General features: G+C 34.7%; 4 protein-coding genes across 4 annotated transcripts; 2 read left to right on the top strand and 2 right to left on the bottom strand.

Moving 5' to 3' along the window:
• Positions 1 to 17707: 17707 nt before the first annotated feature.
• On the top strand, positions 17708 to 19087 carry EAF02_001764 (uncharacterized protein; the record flags this gene model as incomplete). The annotated part of the gene is made up of 1 exon (XM_038897812.1): positions 17708 to 19087. One exon carries the CDS (start codon positions 17708 to 17710, stop codon positions 19085 to 19087), a length of 1380 nt encoding a protein of 459 aa, XP_038762787.1.
• Positions 19088 to 21432: 2345 nt separating this feature from the next.
• EAF02_001763 (uncharacterized protein) lies at positions 21433 to 22170 on the bottom strand (the record flags this gene model as incomplete). The annotated part of the gene is made up of 1 exon (XM_038897811.1): positions 21433 to 22170. One exon carries the CDS (start codon positions 22168 to 22170, stop codon positions 21433 to 21435), a length of 738 nt encoding a protein of 245 aa, XP_038762786.1.
• Positions 22171 to 23693: 1523 nt separating this feature from the next.
• Positions 23694 to 24832, top strand: EAF02_001762 (uncharacterized protein; the record flags this gene model as incomplete). The annotated part of the gene is made up of 3 exons (XM_038897810.1): positions 23694 to 23986; positions 24073 to 24259; positions 24304 to 24832. The coding sequence occupies exons 1-3, from the start codon at positions 23800 to 23802 to the stop codon at positions 24830 to 24832; spliced, it is 903 nt and encodes a 300-aa protein (XP_038762785.1). The 5' UTR covers positions 23694 to 23799.
• Positions 24833 to 25376: 544 nt separating this feature from the next.
• On the bottom strand, positions 25377 to 25637 carry EAF02_001761 (uncharacterized protein; the record flags this gene model as incomplete). Its single annotated transcript, XM_038897809.1, has 1 exon — positions 25377 to 25637. The coding sequence occupies one exon, from the start codon at positions 25635 to 25637 to the stop codon at positions 25377 to 25379; it is 261 nt and encodes an 86-aa protein (XP_038762784.1).
• Between the last annotated feature and the right edge of the window lie 640 nt (positions 25638 to 26277).

The following is a 26277-nucleotide window of genomic DNA, read 5'->3' as shown; positions in this document are numbered from 1 at the left end:
CGAGAGCAGGGTACAATTTATCCTTAGAATCTACAACTACAGAATCGGGAGCAAAGCGTTTATAGAGTGCTCTTATATATTAGCTATATACATATAATCGTATACATGTGTAAATGTATATATAAGTGATTGTAGCTGCGATTAAGTGTGATCTATAATATTACCCCCTTTTTCGAAAAAGCTTATTCTTAAGCTTTATAATTATTTAATCTGTAGATGTATTGGCAATTCTAATAAAATGTTATTATTTATATTATAGTATAGCATGGTAAATGGGTGTATATGCAAATTTTGCTTTTTTCGCAATAGGAAGGTGTATAGAAAACAAAGGAAACTATCCTGTAGTTTAACAATAGTGTAAAGCCTTTAAAGTATATAGATCACCTGAATTTCCCTTTTTTTTCTAAATCTTTTTTGATTATTTATCTTTTTTGTATTTCTCAATTAATAATCAATATGCCTTCCATATTATCAAGAAAATGTAGTAGCAAGAGCAAATTGTTATTAGTACAACTGAAATAGTGGGAGGATATGTGTATGGTAATGAATTGTTTATTTTTCTTTTGTATTTGTTTTATTGATATACTTCTTTATAATTTGTAACAAAAAAAATATCTATCTCTTTTATTATGCAAAGCAAGCATTCTATTAAAAAAGAGGAGAAATCAAGTTATAATGGAAATGGCAGTAATTCTGTTAGCAAAAAGAAGGATAATAAGGAAGATGGGTTGGATAATAAAGATATATATAAGTGAGGCTTTTTTTTAATATCTTTAGCTTGCGGTCGGCTTGTTTAATAAGTGTAATTATAGATACCGAAGGCAATATACCTAAGGGTAGGGTTGATCTTCGATATACTTATTGGATGTATCCATTTCATTATTTTTTGAGGCAGAATTCGGAGGAAGAATATAATTTCTTGATTGATTATATTAATAATTATAAAAAGAAGTTCATTGACAAATTAATTGTAGTGGTATATCATTTTCGTAATCTCGAAAATAATGGCGAGATAGTTGAGGAAGATATTCTGGAGGCCTTATGTCAAAGTCAACCTGGTTGCAAATTCGATACGCCCCATTACAGAAGTGTTGGCTTTATTGATATCGATAAATAGGGATCTCTAAATAAGAGATTATCAAAAAAGATGGTATTATAATAAAAACAATATATTCGGGAGGATGGTTGGATTTGTGCTGGCTATGTATACAATTATATTTCCAGTAAGGGAGATAATGTTTGTTATCGATTTCCTAAACAATCATCTGGTCAATCTCGCTATCTGCTTTATTTGGCTAGCAAGTATAAATGTGAGCACTTATTTAACAAGAATATGCATAAGATATTTCTCTAATACTAATTAGCTATTACTGAATATAGTAATATAATAAAAGTAAGTTATAATTTTGCTAGTTTTTAGTAAAATTAACTCTTGAGATAGCTTGATATATGGAAAGAGCTAAAGAGTTGTGTTTCGAAAGAAATACTTCCTTTTACTCTTATTCGAGAAGCCACGGAGTATCGTATAGCGGAGGTTGCAATGTGGGGAGACGAATTGGAGTAATAGCATTAGCTTGTTATAACTCAAATGGAAATAGAGCTTTTGGCAGTTTGTAAGTAATTAGATACGATTAAGCACCAGTTCAATCTTGTTGTTGTGTATACTGCGATTAAGGGTCGTTTTGTCTTTCGGTTTATAATTGTTCTATATATACTTATTGTTACTATTAGCTAGGGACTCGACTAATATTTCGATTTAAATTATTCAGTCTTTACTATCGTATCTCGCCTGATCATAATTGTTGATACCTATAGAGGCTTTCTTTTTGACTTGATTTAAATCTATTGAACAAAAGAAAAGACTTTCTTTATTAATATTTCATCTTTGTTCAATTGCTTTTAGCCTTTTATGCAATTAGGATTTTCTTTATTATAATAATAAATTAAAAAAGTTTTTTCTATCTTTTTCATTTATATATTGATTGTTATCTATAAAATTATAATTATTCTTTTTATTTTTGTAAAAACGAATCCATTTCGATAAGTGTATAGAGGGTTCTGGTAAAATGAGATTTCATAGATAGAAGTCACAAAAATAGTATAGGGTAGTTTTTAAGTTAGAAGCAGAGTACCAGATGAGATCGTTATCGGCGTTCAGCCACAATACTCTATATTTAAACTGTTGGCATACTTTCTTTATAGTTAGAATATATTCCACTTCCCATTCGATATTACCAATAATATTTATTGAAAACAGTGATTTGAGGATTTGTTTGGGAAATAGATTGTTTGTTGCTTTGCAGAGCTTGTTAAATAGAAACACAGGATGGACTTTTATAGTGAATAATAAATTCAATTGAAAGGAATCTCCGGTTTAACCAATAATCTTGAATCTCCCTTGAATAGAGTAATCTAGTTTCTTGGATAGTTGTTATATTGGAAAGTTCCTTATATTGAGTTATATATAATCTCCCACATCGAAATCGACTAAGTAATAATATAAATTAGCTAATCGAAACATCTTTTCTTGTATATACAAGATATTTTCTTTTGTTTAATCGAATGCTAATTTATTGCATTTGGTATACTCTTTAGTATTGATTATATTCAAATTGTCGATAGGTATAATGAAATCGGATTTCCAATTTTAGGGATTGTAGGATAGATAATTATATAAGATTTTATATAGGGTTTAATCACCTAATGATTTATAAGGAAGTATAAATTAAGCGTAATTTATTATTAATAAGAATTCAGATCAATTATCTTGATAATAGCTTATAAAGGGTTATAAGTATTATTGGAGATATTGATTATAAATCTTAATTTGACTATCAATTTGTAGGTAATAAGTAATAGATAACTTGACTTATATTCCTAAGATATTATTGAATTCTTGTCAGAATTTGGATATGAATTGAGAATCACAATTAGAGATTATAGTCTCTAAAGCATTGTAATATTTATATATATAATATAGATATAAATAGGCCTAATCTTTCGAATCAATTAATTTATAATAGAATATCAAAATAGCTTATTTGGTTAATTAATTAATAATAATAAATATATTATTATAATTGTATTTATTCTTGTTGAAACTATAGTAATCTATAATAATATATTGCTATGCTTGTATAGGGATTGGGAGCGGGTAGAGAAAATCGGGAGTGTAATCTTTTAATATAGAGTTGTACTTATATTTATAGCAATTCCATATATATTAATTAATTATATTATTTATATTCTTTTAATAGTATTAATTAGTTAAGAGAGTGTAAATCTTTTTAACACTAGAGTATGTAATAAAAACTAAATTGTAAATTTCGCGAATCAAATAGGTTCACAGATTTTCAGTATTTGATATATAAAGTCAATTATTATAAAGCAAGAATCCTTTTTCAAGCGTAAAATACTTATATAATTTGATAGTCTGAATATATAGAGCTTCTAAATTCGGATAGGATCTATTTGCTTTAATAATACGATTTATGATATTGAAAAGCGATGTGATTATATATATATTGATATTTATAACTATATCCAGATTTTGCTGTAGAAATTTGCGTATAATCTTTATATCCATCTAATTATCTTTTATAAACTATTAAAAACAATTTTTCTTCTTAATATTATTCTATTAATCCAATTTATTAATATAGTGTATAAGTATATTTATAAATAGATTGTTCTTTTTAGTATGGTATATAATAATAAAATTATAATTGGTAAGTAGTTTTGTTTAGCGTGCTTGTTGAATATTCAGCTATTTGATAGATATAAAATACTTAAGTGCTTTATAATTAATATATACTTTGATTTAATATAGGGATCCAATAAGTTTGGTTTTTTAATAGCCTAGGGATTTGATGATTATAAGTATTTCTTTATTATAAACTTTGTAGTTCAGTTTAGTGGTAATTATTGTTTTCGAAAAGTAGATAATTGGTAATTATTTATTGCTATACTTCTGAGATAGTATGCTAGCGATTATGTTATTGAATATATCGATTTCCAGTATACAGAGTAGTGTATAATTATAATATTATAAAAAAGGAATGGAGATGAATCTGTCTTTGAATATATCAAATACAATTTAATAGATTTTATTGAAATAGAATTTGATGTTCACTTTTATGAATTTATAAAAAGGTTTTACTATTATATTATAATTCTTAATAAATCAATAATAAAAATTACAAAAATCTAAAAACAATTGGATATTCTTTATAATAATAGGATAAGTTCAAATAACAACTACTTTAATCTTTTTTGAATTGATTTATATACTATCTATAGAAATAATAAAACCTAAATACTTTGTATATTTGATATTGAATTTATATTTCTTAAAATCTGCCTAAAGACTAGTAGACTCAAGTTGTTTGAGGATACATTTGATATATTCCTTATGTTCATCTTTGTTTTCAGAATATATAAGAATATTATTAAAATAAACAATATAGAAGTTATCTAAATAATCAAATAGGATATTATTTATATATTATTAATAAGTCGTAGGGCTATTTGTTAGTCCAAAAGATAAAACTTTATATTTATAGGAATTATATCGAATATAGAAAGTAATATATTCTTTGGAAACTGGATCTATACAGATGTAATAGAATGTTTATTGAATATCTAATTTAATATACATCTTTGCACTAGTAAGTTATGTAAGTATTTCGTTAATAAAAGGTAAAGGGTATCTGTTTTTGTATATTAAAAAATTGAATAATTGGAAATCTATATAGAATCTTAAGCTTCTATTTGGCTTTTTTATAAAGAGAATTGGTATTGTAAACAATATTTGACTAGATTCTATAAATCCTTTAGCAAGATTCTCTATAATATATTCTTTAATAACCTTAAGCTATTCGAACAATATCTTATATAAAAGATTATATTTGAAAGCTTTTTTATTTTCTCCTTCAAGTATAATCTTGTAATTATACAATCGAAAAAGAAATAGGATATTGGATTTACATTTGAAAAACGCTTGATAATATTGTTAATAAACTTTGGAAATTAGAGGCTTCATCTCGATATCTACAATAACACAATTGAGAATAGCAATAGTTTCTGGTTTAGAATTGTTTAAAGCAATAACTGTAATTAAGATTTAATGATTATTATCTTAATTAAATTTATAAATCAAGATAATATTATCAATTTCTATATATATAATTATAAAGATTTTATAATCCTTATTTCTCTTACAAATAAATTGAAATTGAGTTGGTTTGAATATATAGATATTGAATATATTGGAGATACAAAGCAGAAAGGATTTGTAAACAGATTGAATAAAGATTTGACTAAGAATAGATTTCTTTTTCAGATTAACTAAAACTTGAGCTTTGATTACATTTGAGATTATTATATTAGTCTCTTAGAGAGGGGTAATAAATATTTCAGATACAATTGATGCTATAATTGATTATCCATTATCAAATTGGTAATATATCTCTTTCAATCGGGTGTTCCGATTATTAGCATCTTTCTATCTCAAATAACTGATTCTGGGTTGTTGAAAACTATTTCTAATTAAAAGTATATTTTTTGATAAGAAAATAGTAAAAGGATATTTGAAAAGCTATTCAAAATATTGATTAAAATAATTGACTTTAATTTGAATCTTTACTAATCATTTGCAATCTAGAATTATATTATATAAATCCAAATCGATAATAAAAAATGGCAAATCAGATTATTATCAAGTATTAATTGTGAAATTAAGAAATGTGAAATAAATAATAGCTTTATTTATTTATTTATTTATATTAATTAACGTCTGTTTTGAACCTCCCTAAGGGTATTTAGATGTGCTAAGATAAGGAACTATTTGAGCGGCATGATCGTCGCAACCGAATTTAGCAATTTAACTTCAATGCCAGGGGCTATTCGCTTCTTTGCGGGTGCGATCCGCTTTTGTTTCCAGAAGGGAACGTCTGATCCGGGTTGTTGTTGAGGCAGAGCTTGGTTTCCGGGTGGATAGGCTTGTTGTGGGCTTCGATCCTTATGGTAGAGGAGAAGAAGCGAGAGTGGGTTGCTATTTGTTTAGCCGAGCAGCAGGGCTCTTGTATTATATATTAGGTTTGTGGTTTTTAGGGTGTAGTGTATTTGAATGATTAGTTAAGTAATAAGTTTATAAGGAATGAGCAACAAGTTTTGTTGAAAAGATTGTTGTTTTTTAAGGGTCTTTTAATAATTAGAACAAATCTGAGTGTAGAACTCTGAGTTGGTGATCAGCTGAGTAAGCTTGTTAGATGTGTGTAAGAGTTTCTTGATATATGTGATCGCCTACTTGTTAAATTGTATTTCTATAAAGACAAGGGGCCAGTCTAAACGCTTTAGATTGTTTATAGTGTATTTAAAGAAATGATATAATTCCTTAGTGTTACCGCATAAGCAGTTCAACTTGTTGTTTTAATAACCAAATCGCTGATGATAAACGGCATAATCGCCATGACCTGTTTTCATAGTTATCAATCAATATAAGACTGCTCTTGGTAGAATTAGTTCTTTTAATTCCTTTATACTGTATCTAGAAGACCACTTCTTGTAACCAGCAGAGAGAGAGAAGTTCATCTCTTCCCACCAAATAGATTCTGTGTGTAGGCGCTTCTGACAAACGATTGTTCGGACCCTATTGATTGTTGATAGCTTGTTGATTACCTAATCCATAGGTTTAATTGCACCTACATTTGCTAAGCGATCTATTTCTTTATTGCCTTCGATCTTTATATATCCAGGTGATCACTTTATCCTAACATCGAATTGTTTTATTACTTTGTGATACTTATAAAAAGCCCATTATATTGTAGGCGGTGCATTTCCGTGTATACCCCAGATAACCGATGTACTGTCAATACACATCTAGATCTGGCTGTTCAAAGAATCTTCAAGCATAATGATTAGATACTCCAATCCACGCCATGCTCCTATCGCTTCTGTATCGAATATATGTGAGTCGCTTTGGATCTGCTTAAATCCAAAGGCTATTTGAATGCCATTGTGATATATTGCATATTTATAGTCAATATAATGTTTACAATCAATAATTTATTTTGATCTGTTAGAGAAGATTATATAATCTTCAAATAAAAGTTGTTGCCATTATTCTTTAAAGGTTTAAACTGTTTTTTTTTTGGTTAATCTTTTTATTAAATCCATTCTATAGTTATTCGAGAAATGCAAACAGAATAGTTTTGAGTGTTGTGTCTCTAGAATAAGATAACTGAACCGCTAGATTCTTATAAGAAACCTTCTTGTTATATCTATTTCTTATCCGCGTTTTTGTATTACTAGCTTCAAACAATTTACTAGCAAGTATTAATTATCAATCGTTTTTAAACGGAGTGCAAATTGCAATTTGGCATATTCTAACGTAATTATCCCCAATAGCAGGCCTGTTTCTTTAATAAGAGCTGTAATTGGTGTAGTCTTATATACTAGGATCGCTCCTCTTACAGCAGTATTGATTATTCTATTGATATAACGGAAATGACCTTTTATGCCTGTACTTATACTTGAATCGCTTTGGTCTAGACTAGGCTTATATTTACCAGCGTACCATACTTCCATGCCGAATAGTGCTACTAGAAGAACGCAGATGATTACTGCTTTTTTTAGAAAGGAAGCTAGCAGCCCATGTATAATGCGAGCAATCGATCTGATATGCAAGGCTACTTTCATAGCTTTCGCTGTATATGTTTTGACATATTATAAGAACAAGAGCCAGTGATCGAAGAAGATGCCCAGCTATCTCAGAGTAGGCTAAACGCTTTCACTTGTTGTAATCGGTATTGGAATGATTATCAGATCTGGATTCACTATCAATAGTGAATTAATGATATTATGTTGTCTGGTAATATGAAGTAGTTCGAATTTCTCAGGGGTGAATAGGATTTTGTTCTTCTTGTCCTATTTAATGATCTGCTGTACTTATCATTACAGAATCCTAGTATTTGTAGAGAGATACTTGGAAGAGTAATAGATCGCGATATTATCTGTATAGCCAAAACGGAATTTCATATCTCGATTAAGGAGCTCAGCAAGATAGAGCATATAGAGTATAGGTGATAGTGGGGATCCCTGAGGGGTATTGCATGCTACTAGATACTCTTCAGTTGTAATGCCTTCGAGTCTCACTCTGACTTTTCTGTTTGTAAGAAATAAATCTATCAGCTTGAGCAACGAAGTTAGCCATTCTTGTTTAATTATTCAGCTCAAGAGTTGATGTTTCAAGAGAGTATTAAAAGCTTTCTGTATATCTATAGTAATAATCGAAACTACATTGCTAGTTGTTAATGCGAGCTCCGCGTTGTGAGTGAAGGTAGTTGCTAAATCTATCCCTAATCTTCTAAGAAGTGTTTTGCAGTGTTGTGGGCTGATTACTTTATGTCTTAAAGCTATTCAAGATATTTGGCTGGCTATATATTGTTCGAGATCCTTTTTGATGCAGAAGATTAGGGCTATTGATCGCCACAACTGCGGTGACATTTTATCTTTTTTGCCTATCTTAGGAATCATTATTACCTCTGCTAGCTTCCATCCTTTTGGGTAGTAGTTTAGAGCTAGGCATGATGCAAATATCTTCCGGATCAGTGACTTGATGCTCGGCTAGTATGCCTTAAGGAGGTGTACAGTGGCTCGATTTACTTCTGGTGTAGTATATAAGGCTCCTATAACATGCTTTTCTACCTTTTTAGTCGAGATTGTTTTTTTTCAGGGGAGGGTCTCCTTGTGTGTTTGATTACGTAGTGGATTATTTGGAAGATTATTGTTCGCCTTGAATCGATTTAGAATCGCTGTAAATAGAGTGTCCACTTTCTTTTTTGTATTGCAGATCTCCCGCTCACCGATTATTAGAAAAGGGGATTTCGCATTACTTTTGGGGATCAACTTATACTATCCTATAATTCGATAGAGTTCTTTATCATCCTTAACCCTATCTAGATGTATAGTTCAATAGAATCTTTTAGCTTGTCGTACTACTTTTTGTAAAAAGTGTGTAGTATAAATCTTCCTTTCCAAGTCCGTTTCTCTTTGTGCTTTTATATATGCTCGATAAGCTTCTCTGTACTCATTTGTTCATTATAACAAGGCTTTCCCTGCCTTTCGATCGATTTTGCTAATCATTTGGATTGACTTGTCTAGTACTTTCACCAGCTTATTAATGTAGGTCTCGATCTCGGTTGTGATCTGGATATCTATATTACTGAGGTGAGCTAGCTGATTGGCTATTAGTTTACCCAATCTCGGCAGATCCGCCTCCTTTATCTGGTAATGGTATTGATCTCACTCTATTGTTCCGTGGTTTGCTAGGTTGGTAATCTGAGTAGTATGATCAAATCTATAGTGGAGTTTTTCCAGTACCTTTGTATAAGTAAATGGTATATTGGAGAAGGTTAGGTTTAGTATATACCCTTTTGTGTAGGTGAGTATACCTGGGGTACCTATAAATTCTATACCCTACTTGTTTGTCTATGTTGCAAGCTGTGCTCCTTAATTAACTGTAATTATTTCCGATTCCTACAGTTTATGCTTTGTATTAAAGTCTTCTCCTATGATTATATACTTATTTGGAATTAAGTATGTAATATAATTAATAATATCCAAAGTGTATAGAGCTTTGTAGATATTTAAGATTGAGTATTCATTAACTTGTATTCAGAGTAAATCTTTATTTTCGAGTTAACCCATTTGCTCTATTTTCAAGTACACATCTTTTCATATATATATTATAACCTAAGGGCCTTATTTGTTCTCCTCCAAGTCTCCCTAAAGATTTCAGTTATCGATTAGCTAATACTGATTATATACATTGTGATTTTGTATGGTTGAATTCCAGTATAATCTTGGCTCCTATAAACAGATTACATCCAGCTGAGCTTCAGCTACTAGCTGTAATAATATGATATGATTCGCATATCCCCAACCTATATTCACCCAAGCAATAATGAAACCTTTATTCCTCTGAATATGCTCATCGATTATGCTACTTATAGAAAGGATCTAGATACAGTATCTACCATTATAGAAGTCTTTGCATTGTTTATCTCCAAATCTATTAAAGTGAAGGCTTTTTTGCTAAGACTTTTATATTAAGATTCTGCTAACTTTGGCTACAAGCTGGATGTGTATATAATATAATTGGTATGATTAACAGACTTGTACTAAGCCTATACAAATATTTGCTGAGGTATTCATTCTTATATACTATAATCCTCGTCCCCGGAGTGACCGGGGTTTCTGTGATTGTTACTCTAGGAGGTAAAGGTGATTCAGGGATATGATCCGCTTTGTTTGTATCTGCTTTGTATAGCATCTCATAATCTTTTCTACTAATAGTTCTGATTGCAGCCAATTCCTTTACGATTAGAGCGATTTATTGTTTAGTATAGATCCTAAGAGTAGCTGGGTAGTTGAAATAGCTAGCACAGAAGGGCCTATAACAATTAATACATTGAGCTGTTTTAGTACATTATTGATATACAAGTGCGTTTTTATACTCAATGTTTAGTTTACTGCATATCGAGCATCTTAGGGCTCTATTGCAGGTGAAGGGGTTACAGTACCCTAGGCAGCCAATACTGTGAAGTTGAATTTCCCGGGGTTTATCTAGAAGAACCGAATAGGAGCTATTATTGAATAATCGAAACCACAGTACTGCAATATTGAAGTTAATAATCCAGGTGGCTCTTTTAATAATCGGGTTGACCCCGCTATATGCTAATCTGTAGTTGATTAACTGCTTGCTGATTTGAGCTATGATTTCCTCCTTGATAAGCTTAATGGGTATAGAAGCAGGAGCACCTTCGATGTAATAGAAATCGTGTGGTATTTGTGGGACTGTATATATGAATCATTTTTCTAATCTATGTATATTTATTGCATGAAGGGTTTTAAGTATCCGCTCGACATTTTCTGTTTTCATGATCTCCTCCCGACTAGCACCAGAGCTGTACCTTAACGTCCAGCCTGTGTTGTTCCTCTGAAGAAAGGGGATCTCTGCTAGTGTGATCCCAGTAACTGCCTCTTTTATTTTGAGTCTTAACAGGAATAAGCTAGTCTCTAAAAGCAGAGCTTCCCCGTCAGCTATTATAAGGATCGTTTTCTCGATCCGATCATTCTCCCTTTTGAGTCTGTGTGCTCCCGAGCGATCAGTGTTCGTACTTCCATTAGGAGCAGAGCGCATTATATTAGTGGAGCCTGTAGTGGGGCTTGCTGTCTCAGGCCTTATCTGAGTTTTCAGTGCATCAATATAGGTTTTCTGCGTATTGCTTTTTGGCTGTAGTTGCTCCGTTGTGGGCTTTCTCCCTTAATCAAGGGTAATCTCCATTACTTCTAGTAGAGCAGAGATAATCGTGCTCTTAAACTTCGCGGCGAGTTTGCGTTGTTGGCCTTGGAACCCTTGTGCAAGCTTATCTGCTAGCATTGCGAATGCCTCGATTATCTCCCATCTCTCCCCCTCTATCTTATCGATCCTTTCGAATCGTTCCTTAATTGTACTAAGGGTAGAGCCTGTAGGCGATCTTATAATTGGTGGGGGCTGTATGCCAGCCCCTGAGGTGTTGGTGACTGCTTGGGGGGGGAGCGCCCTTTGGGTTGAGGAACCGCTCGGTGCGCCAGGGGCGCGCATCGCCATCGGCATAATGGGAGCCTCCTGTGGTTACAAGGTTTGATAGGATTAAGCCTGCTGGGGCAGGGGAAATAAATAAGGAGTTAAAGTATTCCTTTAGTCTCAAAGCCGAAAAGCCTTAAACTCCCTCACGAAAAACATCTCCTCAAGATTACTATGAATAATAGCTTTATCTTATACATTATTATAGCTTTTAATTTCAATTAATGATTCGAATAATATAAAACGGGATTTGAATATAGGGAATAATAATAAAAGAAGTATCTTGTTGATAAAAGCAAAGCCATTCGCTTTGGAATCTATAAGAGATTGAGTATTATATAAATATCCGTTTTTCGAAAGTATATATGGTAGATTTATAAAATCATTTTTTATTAATTTTATCAAATCAAGGAATCTTATATTCTGGATTGCATTTAGGAGGGAATTTCTATCTAAGTATATTGATTTAAATATTAGTTTTTGATAGTACAAGCAAACTCGATAGTTTTTACTTACATTTTTTGATTTATATTCTTTTCAATATTTTCTTTTATATTATAAAACTCTTCATCTTTTTTAATCTTTTGAATTTCAGCTATAATACTTATATTATCTATATATAATATAAAACTATAATTTATTTCTGATATAGGGATAATAGTATTATAATTGAAATTGTTTCCTGGAAATGAAATATTATTTGACTTAAAGGTTTCTATATAGCTAGTAGGAGTATAAGGAGGATATTAGATATGAAACTGAGTAAATAAATTCAAATTACTCGATAAACGGAAAGTGCTTTTAGGGATAATCAATGAATTAATATTACTAAATAGCTTTTTAAAAAATATCTCTTTAATTATTTTGTAATAATTATATTCTCGAAATATAATTTTGAGTTCGTTGATTTTAATAAGCTTGATAGCTAGATTCTCAATAGTGTAGTATTCGTTAATATAAAAGCTAATAGCTTATTAAAGAAAATTGAATATTTTTCTTTTCAAATTATAAAGGAGAATTATTGAATTAATGATTTCCGTTTGTATAGCTAATAATCTAAACCTGCGATATTATATTAGAAAGTTTCCTTATTGAGTATTATTAGATATAACCTAATATTCATATTCAATTTATGTATAATCGGCTTTGGCTGGATTCTTGTAAATAACTATAAGCTGATTAATCAATTACTATCTTGTTAAATAGGGAACTTGAATATATAACAAGAATATATATTCTTGTATTTTTTTTTCATTTAATCTATTATATAAAATCATTATTGTATTTTCGAGATAAATGAATTTTCATAAAGTTCGAGTTGTTTAGTAACTAATAATTATCAAAGGCTTACTTTCGGCTTTATATCATTTTTAAGTTTGAATAAAAGATTGGTGGGCTTCAGAATATACGAATACTTTATTATAGTGATAAATAAATGAAAGTAAGGTGTTTAGTGAATTTGTAGATTACTTAATAAAGTAATTGGGTTTGAGAAAGATTTATTATTAATACTTAAAAGGGATTATCGCGAAGATTAACTTTGCAAACAGGGGTTTTTCTTGTTTTTCTTTTTCCTGATAATAGGAGATACCCTTTCAATAGAATTGATTAGAATATCAGAAATCCAAACTCCGCGATTTATAAGGGAATCTGCATAATATTACTATTGATATCTTGAAGATTGAAATAGATAAGCGGTATTAAGATTACATTATAGCAATTCGTTTTTGAGTTTTATAATTTCGTTTTACAAGTTCTCAAAGTTTTTAAGGGTTAGTACTTGTTCTTTCTATGATGGGAGAGTATGTGTCGATATATTATTCTCAAGAGTTAATGTTTTGATCGAGGAATTGTTTCTAGGCTGTTTATCCTTTCTATATCTATCAATATTTATATTAGAATTGTAAGAATTATAACCATCACTTCATTGAGATTAACTATTATTAATTAGGGGCATTCGATCAGCAAAAAGGGGAGAGTAATAGAGTCCCTTTGAGGTAAATAGGTTAAATATAATAACAATACTTATAACTTTATATATTGGAGATTTGTTATCTTCCATTAAATAGATTTATTCGGAATCAGCCCTCTTCCTATAAGTGATATCGAATGTTCTTGATATATCCAAAAGATATTATGATTATAAGGTATTATTTGATCGGTTATTAGATAGCCATACAATTGTATAGTAAATTGTAGATAATATAATACTTTGCTTTAGAAAAACTACAAAAGTAGGGTACAATTTATTCTTAAAATCTATAATTACAGAATCAGGAGCAAAGCGCTTATAGAATACTCCTATATACTAGCTATATATATATAATTGTGTATGTGTGCAAGCACACACATGAGCAATTACAGCTACAATTGAATGCGATCCGTGACAAAAACAGCTGCTAGATCTATCCCTGATCTTCTGGGGAGCACTCCGTAGTGTTGTGGGCTGATTACTTTATGTCTCAGAGCTGTCCAATATATGAAATTAGAGTGTATAGTCAATCTTGCATTTGAATAATTATTTCCATTTTTGATAATCCAAGGTTCTTAAATAATAATAAGATTGATATTGAGTTTTATTATAAGCTATAGAATATTCTTTATAGCTTATAAATTTCGATTAAGATTTATTTGAATGATTTGAATATTAGTGTAATTCATTAATGAGTATTATTCGATTTTTGTTAAATAGTCTGATAGGTTTTGTATGTTTTTGAATTTGCTATATAATTCTTTTAGTAGTTCGAGCATTTTGCTGTTAAATGTTGATAGAACTTTTCTTTGATATTATATATTATATATAAATATATTAATATAATATAAGACAAAAAGACCATTGTCCTCCGCAAGGAGCCTGGCTGGTTCAGTGATAGAGTGATCGGGTCACTCTCCTATTGTTCTACGACTTATGGCTATAGCGATCTGATCCACATAGATCTACCCTATATACCACCTCATAGGTCACCTTAATGTGGATCTTCTGATACAGCTTTACTAAGCTCTGACAATCTATTGCTAACCCTAATAGAGCTTTTCTATTATGGGCCACAAAAGCGATCGATCGAATACTGAGGGGGAATTGATCCCCCCTCCAGCCACCACTATTACGCCTATACGCCATTCCGCTACTCAGCGGAATTATTGTTCCGGTTGCTCCTCTCAAGCAGCCCAATAGCCGAATCCTCCACTTCTCTAAAGCACCATCACACACACACCCGCTTCTTTGAAGCGGTACACCTGTATATATTGCTCCTATCCATAAAACATAGTTCTATGATAAAAGTAATTATACAATTAGAACGCTCCTCTCCATGAACAGAAAGAAGCGCTAGGAATATAGGGCCAATCAAAAACGGTCTTATTTGCGATTATTATACTGGCTTGTTTAGGATATATAGAAGGAACTGGGTTTACCCTGTAAGGTTTTATTAGTGTGCGCATTAGCACCTTTCTGTATTTGTAACTCTAGATCTAGTCATGTCTTTCATACCCCTCGGGAGGTCCTTTACAAGACGTTAATCACTATAAATAAATAAATAAATAAAAAATTAATGTAATATACTTGCCTCTATATAAACCACAAAAAGGGTTTCTTCTATAATAAATATCTTGATATTCAAACCTTTAATACTTTTGGTATTGTATAGTTGGTTTCGATTTATAGAAGTTTTCTACTCTTATATTACTTCTAGCAATATATAGTCGCTTTTGAATAGCTAATTCTGCTTCTGATTTTGTGACAAAAGCAATAACTATAGCTCCCTCTTATTGATAAGCTTTTTTGAAAACTGATATAAGCCAAAAGAGGGTTCTGATTAATTTGAAATCTGAATTAAAGATTTTGATTTCCTCTAAAATAAGATTTATTCTTTTTGATTCTGAGAATTCTCTTATTGGGATTTTATAGATAATAACTTTATATCATTCTTGATCCTTTTGAATCCTCTCGAATTTAATAATATTATTCCAAATAGTTTTTTTTTCTAAAAGGAATTATAATGTAAAAAAATCGTTTGCTATAATAATAATATTATTATTAAAGAATAAAGTAATTATTACAATAACTAGCCCTTTGATTTCACTCTTTTGAAAGACTTTGTTTATTTTATTTCGAATAATTAAGGAGAAAAAGGAAATAGAGTTTGGGATTTCTGGTTTGATTAGAATTAGGTATTTTTAAATGATTTCAATCTTTTTGTTTATTGAAATAGGCTTAATAGCTTTTCCTTTACTAACTAGATTTCATTCTCCTTCTTTTATTATAATTACAAAAGTTGATTTAGTTGGTATTATAGTAATTAGAATTAGATTTTTGACTAGTGTTTTAACTTGAGATTCGATTTTCCGTATAATTGATTTGAGATAAGTGATTTGGGATATAATAATATTAAAGACTATAATAAGCTTTCCTTTTTCAATATATTCTCTAAAGATTTCTAAAAAATCTAATAGCTTTGATTGCTCATTATGTGATTAAGAAAAAGTTGAGATTAGTATTATAAAATCTCTTGTTTTTAGAATCGCTTTCTTTGATGTAATTACCTTATTTTATATTCTAAATTGTTTGTTCTGATTGCTAAAGGGTATTTATTTATTTTTTATTTATTTATAGTGATTAACGTCTAATATCTGACCTCCCAAGGGGTATTCTAGATGTACTAAGGAGCGGGCCTATAGGCCGCTAGCATTCCAGCTGCTTATAGTAGTGTAATGTTAGTTAATCAGGGGCTTGTTGCCTCTGATGTTCTCCCGCTCAATACCACTTATAGCGATCCTGTGGCTATTCTATCTAAGGATTTGTGGTTCTATTTTAAAGAGCCTTGTTTTATATACTATTCGGATATCAGCGGATAATCAGATCGATCGCTATCGATCAGGAGAGTGCTCGGAGTGCTTATAGCTAATTGGTATGGATCTTAGATTGATTGGGATGAAGAGTTTATCCTTGGGATATTGAAGTAGATTGGAATTCGTGTAGTTTTATATAGTTTGGGTATATTCTAGTATAAAATCTGGATCTAGCGAGAAGATCAGTAAAGCTATGTTGTATTCGCAGAATGCAGTTGATATATGCTATCGCATCCTATTTGGATTGAAGTCGATTTGGTGTAAGCGGCCAGTCACTGCGCGTCTGATTATTGATTGAACATTGAAAGAAGTGCAGTAGGCTTTTCTCAATCCTGTATATATAGGTCTTCGTGCTATTTTCGTGATTGAATCTGATGTAATAGACTGCAAAGTCACCGTATCCGATCCGCATCACTATAAGTCTGTATAATACCCCGCGAGGGAGCTTGAGGCTTCCCGGCTCCGAGGTATTATATGCCGGTTTTGCTAAAGGGTATTGTAAAGTATTATTTCTTATTTTAATTGAATATATAGATAGTATTGATTGTATCTTGAATAATAAAAAGATTACTAAGTAGATTGAACTTTTCAACTCTTTTTCTAGAACTAATTGACTGGTTAGTTAATAAAATAAAACTAGAGATTTCGAATTGAGGGTTTTCAGAAGGCAAGGGAAGGCTTGAAGGTATTAGGATATCTAAAACAATAATAAGATAAGTGTTTGATATAATAAAGGCTTCAGAAGAAGCCTCCATCATAGCTATATCCCAAAGTGTTGATAGATTATTGAAATAATCCATATTGGGAGTTATATTCTTATTTTGAAGGTTTGAAATAAAAATTTTATGCGAATTTTCATATGAGTTTTGTGTTTAGAGTACCGATAACAATATCACAACAACTATTGGTTAGAATCACTTGGGGGTAATTGCAATCAATTTGGTTTAATAATTATAATCTAAATCGATCGCAAAAGGATCGTATTTCGAAGAAAAAGTTTCCTTCGAAATTTGTTGTGTGTGGGGCATAGATATAATTAGTACACTTATTACGATAATAGTTCCATCAAATTACTTAGTCTCCATTTAAGAGCTTCCAACGTGATCAGGATATACAAGAATTAATTCAGATTATCTTCCAATACAGTTGAGACGTGTGAGTGCGTTAGATATAGACTGAAGATCTCGTTGAGCAATATTTTCAATACAAGCCATCAAGTGCCAACGCAGCATGGTTGACTCAAACTCATTACTACCAGATGTCGAGAAGCTTATCACCGATCCCGAAGTTCTCAGGGTCTTGCGACTTTTCATCTCGCTAGGGCGAACCGACATAATCAAATTCCTAAACGAGACAGTCAATCAAAATCCCAAGGCGGTCCAAATCACATTAGATACTGTCTACTTTTTTGTGAAACGAGGATTGCGAACTCAACGCTATCTTACGTCCCAAATGCGTACCGATGTAGAACCCTCTGATTGGCCATACGACCCTGACGAAGAAAATTCTTTCACGTCTGCTGAAAGGCAGCTTCTAGATAAATATAAGTTTGGGGCGCGATGGCCCACAGTGCGTGGAGCAATCGATATATTTCGCCGCGGGCTCATGCACTGCGTCGATAAAATGACTTGGAAAGATAGCGACACTGGGTTGACATATCGCGCCTGGAATACTGTCAACATATGCCCTCCCGATAGACGCCTATGGGACCGAGAAAGCACAGCGTATAAAAGTCAGAGGTTCTGTGCATATTCACGACTGCAGTTTGTGATCTTCTACCCAGGACTAGTCAACCTCGCATTCCTAGAGCAAGGGCAAGCCGATGTGCTGGCGCGGGCCGAGGGACACTTCGACAGACTGTGGGCGCGCGACGAGAAATTTCGCAAGACGACTGTAAATTTAACGCGTAGTGTTCTGAAGTACTACGGTAGCGTTGACGACGGCTACACCAACTACGAGGGACTTTTGCCCAAAGAAAAGCTGGCGAAAGAACGGAGAATCATTCTTGAAGATTTTGACGCTCAGCGTAAAGCGATGCTAAAGGCTAACGCGAGCGATTTTCGCGAGTTCTCTCATGCGGGCTGGTGGTTGAAGTACGGGAGGTTCTGGAGCCCTGGGAACTCGGTTGGCAGCATTCTACATTCAAATAAGATGCTCGTGGGGAAGAACTTCAGAGATCATTGCAATTTGGCTAATGACTCCAAAGAGATCAGTACCGAAGTGGCCACGCGTGCAGTCAGACACTATGGTTTTGGATACGTGCCCACTATGATGACTAGAAGCAGCAGATCCAGATCCTCGTCAAAAGCTTCACTAGGGAAGACAGGAACAGAGAAAGGAAAAGGAGAGAAAAGAGAGAAAAGCCGAGATAAGTATCGAGAAGAACAGAATCAAAGCCTACCGATTCGAACTAGTCGTGATCATGGAAGTTCACTAAGAAGAACAGAGAGTCCTGGACAACAACGACAAGAGAGTAAAAGCAAGACAATAGAAGCAAGAACGCCAGCGAAGAAATCAAGTAGAGGAACTAAGAAACCAGCTGCTCAAGTTGATAATGCTGCTGTTCCATCTTCGTCACGCACTGGCGGGTCGGGCCATTCCGGCACCTAGGATAGGAAAATGGCGATGAGGTCATGTATTTTTACTAAAGTGAGTGGAAAAGTGTAATTTAGACATGATACTGTATCTTTAGTAGCGATATGATACATAAATAATGATGTAATTTCAATGGCTGGAGACTAGAGACTAGAGACTAGCATGTAGTGGCCAAAAGGGCGAAAAGATGACAAAGATTAGAAAGGTTACGTCTACTTTAATTCCTAGCTTGACAAAACAGGTGAGAATTCCAAGTGTTTGAATATTATTGTTCGAAAATGTTGAATGTTGAATTATACTTGAGTACCTGTCCTATTGGCATCGATGTAGTTTTAAATCGTCTGAACTTTTTCAGACATCAAATGTCTGAGCTGCCATGTAATTTCCAGGTATAAAATTTCGTTTATGAGCATGTCTGCCACATACGACCATAGACTGAAGAGAATTGGGCATCCCGTCCGCTCTGCCATACACAAGCTTCAGATCGGTAGATTAGTAGTTGGGTGGGTGACCACCAGCGAATTCCCCCTGTTGTATGTTGCTTTTTGTTTTGCTGTAGAGGGAGGTGGGTGACGACGACGAGGACGTCAATGGTGGGAACTCCGGGAGATTGTCAAAAACTCCCTATTTTGGGCCATACGTTATGAAAAGTAGCTAGAGAAATGAGCTGAAAATTGAGATTGAGGGGTGTGTCAATACATTTTGGAATCATTGCTGTTGTTGAGAGTGGCCTCCGGTCAGCAGTAAGATCTTCCCTGTGAGAGATCAAGTTACAGATCATGAAAGCCTGATAGGGTCGAAGCTGGTAGGTATCTTAGTATTGCTGTCCTTCGCTTAATTGATGTTACGCTCGGCTATTGCTTTATTCCTGCTATGACTAAGGTATTCATTTCATGATACCATTTTCACCGCTAGCAGTCTGTGCTGTCATTATAAAACTCACCACATACATACATAATCGTCTCAATTAGAGATAATCACTTGGTTCATGCTATATGCAAATGATACCGCAATTTCTCACGCTCTTCCCGCTGTTGGTTCTTAGTTTTGTCAAAATATTTTCCCACATTATTCCACCTGTTCTATATCTCGCTGATGTCGATAGTCGATCACGAGTAAATTGATTGTGTGATGGAGTTTTATGAGTTTATCTGCAGTTTTTCTCTTTGGGAAAGGGTGGGGGACCTGGAGAAGGAGAGCAGGTTCAAGTTCTGGGGTTTGGATGAGTCACTTCTAGGTGATCTAGGAGGTTATTGTAAGCTGGTTATATATAAACATCTCAAACGGATATGATATCAATAATGTTTTATTATACAATCTGAAGATGAGATTCCAGGAAGTTTTCGCATCCTTCCTTGTGCAACATGCGATAGCATCGAGGGTGTGGAAGTTGGTAATTAATTTTACTGCTGGGAGGTATCAGCTGAGATTCCATCGATGTTTCGGGGCGTAAATTTTTGTTATCGTTGTCCGGGCGAGTTTGGTTATTTTCCCAGAAATCTTATTGTCATTATCATTGTCGTCTCATGGCAAGATCAGATGATATAGAGATCCTGAACCACATTGTGTTGACTCAGCAGATTTTACAGTCCGTCAGTAAGCTATCTGTATGAATATCACAACGTGAATTTATGCCCAACTTTACCTCGCTGAAAGCTACATGCATTTTTATTTGGCTATGAGCATATATTTATAATTACTAGCGAAAGAGATGATTCAATACTATTCTTCGAGGCCTTACAATACAGAAAATCTGTTACTATTATTAATGGATGAAAGTCGTTGCTTTTTCTTCACCATCTAATCTTCATCTGATCGACCCTTCCCGCACCTCACACGCGAACTCTAATTCGGGTTAGTACCTCAAAAGCTTAATTATTTGCTGTTGATGACAGTATTTAGAGCCCGCGCTCTACCAGCTTAGCGTCTTCATTGTAAGTGGTGGAACGGATTTAGAAATACAAGGGCATACTTTAAATACACCCCCTTTCAAATTCCTTGCCGTTCTCCGATGCACTTATGGCGATTTCGTAAGAAACTATTCTTGGAACAGGCCGGCAGACCAAACAAGATCACAGAGTGGAGAAGGGTTCTCCACATCTGACTGTTTGAGCCCCGACTGGAGCCAAAAAATTGTTGGGAGTTTTTGGAAACAAACATGAAATTGACACCGTTGTAATATCTCTGGTCATATAAATAAATTAAAGGTGTTTTCTATTTACACTAGAAGATTTGATTATGTTTTACCATGTCCGGTTGCGAATTCTTGCGACCGTTAGAATTCTTTGCTATCACTGAATATTGAATCCAATTTGTCAATAGTTCCCAACGCCATGACCCGCGATTCTAATACATTTGCATTATATTTCAAACCCAACAATCCTCCTCGGCCATTCCAAAATCTCGTGATAATCGTGTCCAACTTCCCTCCAAATAACCCCAAAAAGCCCCTTACTCCAACCCTTAAGCCACCATACCTGTGGAACCTTTCCGATAATCACACAAGAAAATGCCACAATCACCAGAGCAAGAGCATCTCTAGCCCTGATCAATTTCAAGAATTCTTCTTGCAACCCGCATCCGCATTCGCCGGATAGATGCGGATTGTCATTTTGTCCTTCTTCTGTCTTCTTGAAAACGGATTTTAGAGAAGTGATTGCTGTTGTACAGAGTGTTTCGTTTTGCCCTTGGCTCAAAGCATATAGTCGATCAAAAGTAGCTTCTGCATCCGGTGACAGAGTGACCTGATCTCTTTGGAGGGAGGGGGACTCTAGTCCCCGTCTCACATGCATAACGGTTTGCCAACCTTTAGATAAAGAAATAGCTTGAACCATGTCGTCAATCAATCCCACTGAAGCCTCTTTCTTTGCGTCGGGCCTGGCGAGACCAAAAGCAAACATAGCAGTAATACTCGAGAAAGCAATACTGGCAACATCATTCCCTTTGTCCATATTTGAGAGGATGGAGTGGTAAAGAGTAAGCCCTCGGGTGTGATGTGCCGTGGCGATCTCGATATATTTCTGAGGGTCTGAATGGGATTCTGCGTAGTGAAGAGCTGATAGGGCAAGGAGTCCATGGAGAAGAAAATGATGTTCCATTGCTTGATTCAAGATGAGAGTTTGTGATTTTTTTTAAGGCATCGAGATTATTGGTTGGATTTACTGTGTACACGGTTTTCGTGAACCAGTGGATTATCAGATCTATGTTTTCGAGATTGAGTGACGGAGTTTTCGTGTCCGAAGCCAGAACTTCCTCACTTTGAGGAGTCGAGCTGTAAGCTGGAGGTGAAGGGCCACTGTCGTTTGATCCTTTACTGTTTGTTTCTGACGTAGATGGGTCATCAACCCAGACAAGAGATTGCACTCGTGGGTAATTACATGTGATATCACGTGAGACACATCTCTGGCAGCGGGGCTTTTCCTCGTCACACTTCGAGGAGAAGCAAAATAATGTTAGCGATTGACGTAGAGTGGATAAAATCGACATGCTTGAGTTTGTGTTCAAATTTCAGAGGTAAATAAAAAAAAGGGGAGAATAGGTGGTTAATGAATATATAAACATACCTTGATTCGCCTCCTTTTGCAACCAAGACATCCATTGCGCGACTTCTTGTGAGGTCTTCGGATCATCGGACCTGATTGAATTGTGCAGTCGTACCTCAGACTTGAGAAAGGTGTATACGCGACTAGGTCTCGGTCACAGGTAATCCAACCAATAAGATATGCCTCGAGAAGTCGTCGCTGCCTTTCGTTTATCAAGTACTATTTGGGTCTTGAATACGATCAATGGAAAATTTGAAATGTCGAAGCTAATGCGGCTTTCTTCCTTACTCTTCCAGTTTGTTTGATAAGCTCGTGTCGAATCTTGGAGCGGGACATACGTATATATGGCTGCTTTCGGAAATGTCATACGAAAAATAAGGTTCCAGCTTGTCGCCCCCACATCTGGCGTTTTGCAAAAATATCTTGGCCAGTAGGCGAGTTTGGCGTTTATTAGGATCTGTGCATCTCGGAGCGTACTCGTACACGACTTCCCAATATGGATTAGTTGTTACTGACTTGGTCGATTCCGGTTAGACAACTTGAATCAATTCCAGAGAATTTCTTATTTCTATTTTCGAGAAGAGGGTGGCCGAGCAGGCAATGTCTGTCTGTATGTTGTGTGTTTGGAGTAGCTTCGAAATTTCTCACCTCCGACTTCTGTTTAGTGGCAGTTGTCATAACATTTCACTTTGAATCGTCTCAATTTGGTCCACCCCTTGCATGATGAGGTACCCTACAAACCGTCTATCTGTCGTTGCAAACTGCCGATAAGCCAAGAACAACAAAAGGTCCTAAAATAGAAGCCGATCAGGTCTCCGTGCTGTTCATCATTTAAGGAAATCGTTCTTGCAAGTCATGACCCCTGACTGGCTATCTGGCACTTCATATTGGTAGGGCTAGAGTATTCGGTCTAGATGTCAGGGTGCAAGTGGATCACCAACTCTCGTACTGCGTATAAGCTGACCACATTGGTAAGTGAGGGCCGTCACCAATGCAAGTTGATATTTAATAGCAAGATACTTATCTCTGCTCCATCACCTTATAATTTTTTATTCTTTCTAACCTCCACCTTGTTTACCATTTCCCCAATTTCATATATCTTATGTCATTATCACCATATATACTGCCTTCTATCTATTAATTCTGGTCTATTTTCAACAAAGGGAAATTAAACAATAACACATCATGGATATTACACTCATCCAGTCTCCAGAGGGGAATATCACTGGAGGCGTATATTTCACTTACAACCCATCAGAACCCGCTGCCTACGGGTTCACGGCTCTTTTTGCATTACTCACTTTGGCACATATAATCTACATGTTTCCATTGCGGTCATGGTATTTTATAAGTTTTATCCTAGGTGGAATATGTAAGTATTGGACTCTAGAGACACAGACAATTCGAGTGTCTTTACACACCGCTAGGTATTCCTATTCAATAAGCTAATAGCCACAGGTGAAACGTTTGGGTACTATGGACGGAGTGAATGCCATGACAACATCAATGATCTTGGTCCTTGGATCCTGCAAATGATCCTCATTCTCGGCGCGCCTACCTTTCTTGCAGCTTCGGTCTATATGACACTCGCGCGACTTACCATAGCCTTAGGAGCAGAAGAACATTCAATGATTAGTCCACGATGGTTGACCAAGATTTACGTTCTGATCGACGTACTTTGTTTTTTAGTCAATTTCTGGGAGCAGGAGTTCAAGCTTCTGGTGACGCAACAGTCATAGCCGTTGGAAACAAAGTCATTCTCGGCGGTCTCGTATTCCAAATCATAGCATTTTTCTTCTTCCTTCACATGGCCTGGCGTATCGGTTCCCGTTTCGAGAAAATCCAAGAAACTCATCCGAGTAGCCTTCGTTATCCGGAACTCGAGAGGGGATGGAAGAAGTACTTTCGAGCTTTATACGCAGTTAGCGTACTACTCATTATTCGAAACTTGATGCGTGCGGTTGAGTATGGACAGCAGGCAAGCGGTGGAGGATTTTCATATGCTACGAGAAATGATGATGGAACTCTCACCTATGTCGGACATCGTTCCAAGAAAATTGGAGATATAGAAGCGTTACTCTATGTGTTTGATGCTGTGCCAATGTTCTTGGTGGTTTTGATATTCCTGATTATTCATCCGGGGAAATTCATCAAGAGGGCTCGTGTTGTCAAGGGGGAAAGATTATCAGTCACTGAGATGGAGGCTTTGACGAAATAATAGCGATTACTGCTAGAGAAAAATGAGCATATGGTCTCACAACAGTCACTCTACGGGATGGGGTATGCAATGGTTCAATTTTTTTTTGTTATTTCATTTGTACATAGACTACTTTCATTTGTACCTATCGCATTTCCTCGCCTAACCTCCTTCTTTCGTACTATTCATCGTGTTCAATCTTGATCCACTGCTACGATTTGAAAAGGTGTGTGAACACATGAATACAGTATATCAAGCCAATTTCGCAGATATATGTCAATAAGTACGACTTCTACAATTTCTCGATGGAGAGTAAATTTTTGCGTAGGAGGATTCTATGTTTGAGATATGAAGAATGTCCCTCCATACGGGGAAGAGTTTCGAATCCCAAACCCGCAATTCAAGAATTGAACTGCTTCGATGCTGTGGGGCAGAAGGTACTCCGATCGCTTCGCACAAAATATCCCTAAGACTATTGCAGTGCAAGCGAGATTTCAGATGGATTCATCAGTATGACTCTCCAAACAACATTCTATCACGCAAGGGGCTCATCCACTCAGTTCCTCTACTTGATGTTCTTGTTAACAATGCTTTGCATCTCCTTAACCTGATCACTCCCGGTTCCCTTATCCGGGGCTGGGACTACATTCTTGACCGTGATCAAATTTTGTTCTTCTCTCCTAGTAACGGTATATTTACCACCAGACCATGTTTGGATATTGGCAATGATCTTGTCCCCAACTGAGTCGGGGATTCTTCCGGCACTCTTGGATGTGTAAGTTGCAACTGTGCCGTTTTCGTACTTGGCGCTGTAGTTTAGACGCATGGCTAAAGACTTGGTTGCAAAGAGTATGAAGGCGAGGAAGAAGAGCTTGAAGATGAACGATTCTGGAAGGTAGGCTGATGGACGATGGATTACGAAGAGTGGTTGGTTTGATAGTTGTTTTGAAGATTTATCGAAGTGATTGGTATGTTGTCAATGAGCTTCAGTAATGTGCTTTGGTTCAATGATGTTCCTGTGAAAGATTAGAAGAATCTTTTTGCGGTGGGAGGTGAGAGACACTTATATCTTCATCTAGGTGCTGTGTATACGCACACATCATGTACGGTGTGTATTGATTCATAAGATCGCGCTGTTTACGCCAGTCTATGAAACCAAAAAAGGTAAAGAAAGTTGTATCGAAGGGGATCTTCTGACATACAATTCGGAGCGTAACTAGGCCACGGTTATGCTATAAACATTTTACGGTGAATTCTGGCGAAGAAGTTCATCTTAAGATGAGATAGCTATTGCCCGTATTTTGCATGAATATACCGTAGACTATACCCTCCGTCGTAGTTCGAATGAGGGTGCAACTACGGTCATTCCAGGATTCGTTTTGTACGGTACCAATTCAGATCATAGGGCAATCCCCAATAATGAGGTATTTCCCACTGAACTTGCAATATAAGTTATTGTGGAGAGA

Source organism: Botrytis sinoallii (assembly GCF_014898435.1).
Source record: "Botrytis sinoallii strain Bc 23 chromosome Unknown BSIN_002, whole genome shotgun sequence".
Taxonomy (NCBI): domain Eukaryota; kingdom Fungi; phylum Ascomycota; class Leotiomycetes; order Helotiales; family Sclerotiniaceae; genus Botrytis; species Botrytis sinoallii.
This window is presented reverse-complemented; position numbering and strand designations above follow the sequence as displayed.